The sequence below is a fragment of the Nematolebias whitei genome, chromosome 6 (genome assembly GCF_014905685.2).
Source record: "Nematolebias whitei isolate Nwh7 chromosome 6, NemWhi1, whole genome shotgun sequence".
Classification (NCBI taxonomy): Eukaryota; Metazoa; Chordata; class Actinopteri; order Cyprinodontiformes; family Rivulidae; genus Nematolebias; species Nematolebias whitei.
The window spans coordinates 881379-887204 of record NC_056503.1 but is presented as its reverse complement, the minus strand read 5'-3'; the positions used below and the strand labels follow the sequence as shown (position 1 = coordinate 887204).

At 42.9% G+C, this 5826-nt stretch overlaps 1 protein-coding gene across 1 annotated transcript in view; it reads left to right on the top strand.

Annotated features, from left to right (window-relative positions):
• The window catches only part of akap1b (A kinase (PRKA) anchor protein 1b), a gene marked incomplete at its 5' end in the record, with an annotated part of 106718 nt that extends 102155 nt beyond the window's left edge, over window positions 1-4563 (top strand). Inside the window, 1 exon segment of the mRNA XM_037677356.1 lies at window positions 4302-4563. Coding sequence (XP_037533284.1) covers window positions 4302-4364 — 63 coding nt within the window.
• Window positions 4564-5826: the final 1263 nt, after the last annotated feature.

Here is a 5826-nt window from a genome sequence, read left to right as displayed (position 1 = left end):
GAACTCCCCCCTCCCTCCCTCCCCTTCTCTGTCTTCTCCCTCCCCTTTGCTGATGACATTGCTGACATTATCAGCAAGTCTAAGACCTCATTCTGTCGGCTCGATCCATTTCCCACAGTTCTTGTTAAATCCTGTCTCCCGTCTCTGCTCCCCATCATCACCAACATCATCCACTCCTCCCTAACCTCTGGCATTGTTCCTACAGCTTTCAAATCTGCTGCCATCACCCCCGTCATCAAGAAACCAGGTCTTGACTTTACCAACTTCAATAATCTTCGTCCAATCTCTAATCTGCCCTTTATTTCCAAGGTTCTTGGAAAAAGTCGTTGCTAGTCAACTTCACTCTCACCTATCCAACAATAACATTTATGAAGAGTTTCAATCTGGTTTTCGCCCCCACCATAGCACCAAAACGGCTCTAATAAAAATAACTAATGACCTTCTTCTTGCTGCTGACTCTGCTCTTCTGTCTATCCTCATTTTACTGGATCTAAGTTCAGCCTTCGACACAATCTGTCATTTTATCCTCCTCAACAGACTAACGTCCATTGGCATCTCAGGTATTCTGTTAAACTGGTTCAAATCTTCTCTCTGACCGCACTCAATTCATTCATCTTAAATCCTTTCGTTCTCAGCCTTCCCGTCTCCACGGGTGTCCCCCAAGGCTCTGTCCTTGAACCCCTCCTCTTCATCATTTACCTCCTTCCTCTAGGTCACATCTTCTGCAAATTTGGTGTCCATTTCCACTGTTATGCTAATGACACACAGCTCTACTTGTCAACAAAACCAAACTCCACCCACCCTCCATCCTCACCGACTGTCTCAGGGAGCTAAATCATTGGTTTTCTAACAATTTCCTACAAGGAAATAGCGACAAAACAGAAATCATTCTTGTCGGTATGTCACAATCAGAAAATCTTCTCATCCCCCTCAACAACTCTCTGCTATCCCCCTCACCTCAGGTCAAGAGTCTTGGTATCATCCTCGACACCACTCTCTCCTTCACTTCACACATCACCAACGTCACTCGGTCTGCCTATTTCCTTCTCTGAAATATTAACCGTCTCCGCCCTTCTCTCACCCCCCGCTCCACAGCCATCCTTGTTCACAGTCTTGTGACTTCTCGGATTGACTACTGCAACTTCCTTCTTTATGGCCTCTCCAACAAATCTCTCCAGATGCTGCAATTGTTCCAGAACTCAGCTGCCCGTGTCATCACTCAAACCTCCTCCTATAACCACATCACTCCTGTCCTGCAGCAGCTCAACTGGCTCCCTGTTAAATCACGCATCGTCTTCAAAATTCTTCTTCTCACTTTCAAAGCTATCCACAACCTTGCCCCTCTGTACCTGTCTGACCTCCTACACATCTCCATCCTGTCTCGCTCTCTCAGATCCTCCTCTTCACTACACCTCCATGTACCCTCCGCCCGCCTCTCCACCATGGGGAGCAGGGCCTTCACCTGCTCTGCTCCTCATCTCTGGAACTCTCTACCCCCTGACTTAAGAAACACCACCTCTCTTTCTCTATTCAAGAATGCTCTGAAAACACATCTCTTTAGACTCGCTTATCCTTAACTTTGCTGTATGTATTTTATATTCTTAATGTATTTTATATTCTTTATGTATTTTATATTCTGTATGTATTTTATATCCTGTTTGTATTTTATATTCTTTATGTATTTTATATTTCATTTCTTTCCTGTTGCTCTTTGCACTGTGCTTGTTGTTTGTTTTTACATAATCTTTCTGATATGTTTCTTACTGTAAAGTGTCCTTGGGTGTCCTGAAAGGCGCTTTTTGAATATTATTATTATTAATGAGTAGATGTGCGGACGTTTTTGGGTAAAACCAAATGACTCTATTAAATTATTAAAGGCTATGCTTAAACTATCACTCTCAACATCCACATGAATATTGAAATCACCCATTATGATGATTTTATCAGTATTTAATAATAAGTCAGTTAATTATTCTGAGAATTCAGACAAAAACTGAGAGTAAGCTCCTGGTGGACAATATATAACAACTAGTAAAAGTGTCTTTTGTGATTTCCATTTTGGATGAGAAAGACTGAGGGACAGCGATTCAAAAGAATCATAACTAATAACTGATTTGGCATTAATCAATAATCCTGACTGAAAAATAGAAGCTACTCCTCCACCTCGGCCAGTTGTTCTAGGAACATGAAAATTTAAATAATTAACAGGAGTGGATTCATTTATACCAACAAAATCCTCCTGTTGTAGCCAAGTTTCTGTCAGCCACAATAAATCAATATGATTATCAGTTATCAGTTCATTAACTAACAGGGATTTAGAGGAAACAGATCTGATGTTCAATAATCCACATTTAATGATTTTATGATTTTGCTCTGGTAAAGTAACTGTTTATTTTAATCAGATTTTTTATGGTTTATATTTTTAGAGCTGATTTTTGGTTTATTTAATTTGAGCCGTGGGCGAGTTGACACTGTTTCAATGGGGGTGTGGGTGGGTAACAGAGGAGAAGCAGCAGAGAGGGGTGGAGGACTACAACTCTGCTTCCTGGACTGGACCCTGGGTTGTCAATAATTTGGAGGATAAACAAAATCAGCCATATTTCTAGAAAGAAGAGCGACTCCGTCCAAAGTGGGATGGATTCCATCTCTCCGCATCAGACCAGGTTTTCCCAAGAAAGAACTCCAGTTATCTTTGTAGCCCACGTCGTTGTCAGAACACCACCTGGACACCCAGCGGTTAAACAACGACATACAGCTAAACATGTCATCGCTGGTCATGTTGGGGAGGGGGCCGGAGAAAACTATGGAGTCCGACATGGTTTTGGCAAAGTCACACACTGAAGCAACATTAATTTTAGTGACCTCCGATTGGCCGGGTGTCATTACCGCCGACGTGAATAACAATCTTACTGTATTTAGCCTTGGCCTTAGTCAGCAGTTTCAGATAAGATTCCATGTCGCCCGCTCTGGCCCCCAGAATGCATTTGACTATGGCCGCTGGAATCCCTAAAGACACGTTTCGGACTATGGAGCTTCCAATAACCAGGGTCTGCTTCTCAGCGGGTGTGTCACTGAGCGAGGAAAATCGATTAGAAATGTGAACGGGTCAGTGGTGAACTGAGGGCTTAGCCTTAGTACTACACTTGCTCCGGACCGTCACCCAACCGGCCTGGGGTCTCGGCTGCTCGGGGTCTGCTGGAGGACCACTAACAGGAGCTAGCCTCTGTGGTTCCGCGCTGTCTAAGGGGACCTGACTAGTTACTGGTTTTTCTACAGCAAGGAGCCGAGCTTCCAGTTCAGACAGCCTCTCCTCCAAAGCTACCATAAGACTACATTTGTTACATGTATCATTACCACTAAAGGAGGCAGAGGAGTAACTAAACATCTGACACGCGGAGCAAGAGAAAACACAGGAAGCAGGGAGAGAAGCAGCAGCCATGCTAAGCTAACGCTAGCAGGAGCTAGCAGAGCCAAATACACCAATAAAAACTGAGAAGTGTTGAAAGATAAAAGGTGATTTAAGCACTATCCAACAGTAGAACAACTGTACTAAGTGTGTTTGTGAACTAGAATGGAAAACTGTGCAAAAGACAGATAAATCCAGAAAACAGAGACGACTCAAGCAAACAATTCACTCGAGCTATTGACAGACAAACAGGAAATGACACAATACATCTCACCACAAACGTGCAACGTCACAACGAGCAGAAGGTAGCCTGATGGGATGTTTCTTGTTCTTACCTGCCTTAGGACAACGGATGAATATTAGCTGTTGTGCTAACTCAGGCATATTTACATTGATGCTCTGTGACATGTTGATTAATATGCACTGTCCTAATTGAAATAAATAAATATATAAAATGAAATTAAATTTAGAATATCTTGAAAAAGTTAAAGTATAAATTTTTCTCAATCACTTCATAAAGTGAAACTCTTGTATAGATTTGTTACACATAGTGAAATATTGAAAACCTTCATTTTTTGCAATTTTGATGATTATGGCAAATAATGAAAAACCAAAACTCATTATCTCAGAAAATTAGAATATTGTGATAAAGGTTCACATTGAAATCTCTTGCACACTGTTCATAAACAAACCCTAGACATACAAATGTTGCATTCTTCGAGTAAGCCCACTCCTGAACCAGGGACAACATCACATGTGTCTTACCTGGACTGAGGACTTCAGTAAACCCAGTGGACCAGCACCAACAGATTCAACTCATTAAATATAAATATTTAATAAGGAGGTGACAGAAACTTGTGTGGTCCGTCTTTCAGTATCTGTCCTGTTCTTCCAGGTGATTTCAGTGAACCGGACCCTGGCAGAAAGGAACCTGACTGTTTGGGTTGATGGGTTCTGATGTCCTGGGATCATCTGAGCTCCACACGTTCTCCTCCGTTCCTCTCATGTGGTCAGCAGTCTGGAGAGTCTGAGGGCCTTAAATCCACCAGGCACATTACTGGATCTGAGAAGACCTCCCCACCCCCCAGCCTTTCTCACTCCCCTTAACTATTCTTTTCCATGGTTTTTTTTTTTTTTTTTTTTTTTTTTTTTGGGAACAAAAACTAAATTTAATTTCAGGCATCATCTACAGGAAAACATCACTACTACTAAGCTGCTTCTGTTCTTGTTCCAAAAAATTACAGCAAGAAGAAAAGATGAGGTAATTTTTAAAACAAATAAAAGGTTCATGTGAAATGTTTTAGCATTCTTCTTTCATATGTGATCACACTGTGGATCATCAAGCTGCAGGTGCAGTTCTGCTCCTGTGTACGTCACTCTGGTTCTAAGTAAAGTCAGTTTCTTTGTGGGGGGAAATGTGATTGGTTGACCTGGTGGCCTTCATGTGGACTTATCTGTTCAAAGACTGGTGCATGTAAGAGGAGCCAGTCATTACACTGCCCCCCCAACAAGCACTTAAACAGTTTCTCTTTGTGTCAGACTGAAGTTATCTGAGTTGTTGTTAATACGATTCTGTAATTGACCAAAAAAAAACTTTGAGAAACTTCAAACTGTAAACTTGAACTGTTAGAACATGGTCGGAAATTCGAAGCTGGAACGGACCCAAGAACTCTGGCATGAAAATCCACCCCAAGTATTAAAACACATATGCCCCTTTTCCATTAGTACCGGTATGGCCCGACTCCACCCGGTTCCGAGGCTTTTCCATTAGTACCGGTACTTAGAACCTGTTACTATTTTCAGGACCCTTGGCTCTGTGGTTCTAACCCGAATGAAGAGGTACTAAAACGTGACGTCAAAACGCTGTCGGTCACTGATTAGTCGGGGGTGGAGTCACTGGATCCTTCAGAAACTTTTCAAAACAATGATCCGCCATTTGCAATTTCTCAGACTGGAGGAGTGGCTGGACTTCTTTTAAAGATTTTAAAAACAATAATGACAACGTCTTGGTCTTTTGCTGACGTGCTGGCATTTTTTGTGCTTAATGGCCGACTACAAAATTCAGAGCAAACTGGATGGAGCTCTGCTGGTCTACCCCGGTCCTCGGTCCTCCCCCCGGAGCCTCGGAGCGTCATGCCGGGCAGGGCGTCATCTCCCTGGCTCTGAGTTCCGCTGGTCACTGTGGAAGATCCTTTGTTGTGCTGATTGGGGGCTCGGGTTCCGGATCCCAGCCTTGCGTGCTCAGAGCTCCTCTGGTCACTGCGAAGCTGGTGACTCGCAGAAGGCCATTGCCAGACCCCCGGCCTCAAGTAATCATGAAGGCCGAATCCCGATCCCCCCCGCCAGTCAAGCGGACGGGACGGACGGTGGAAGCAATTTTTAAATAAACTAATATTTTGTTTTTATACAAAAAATGTTTT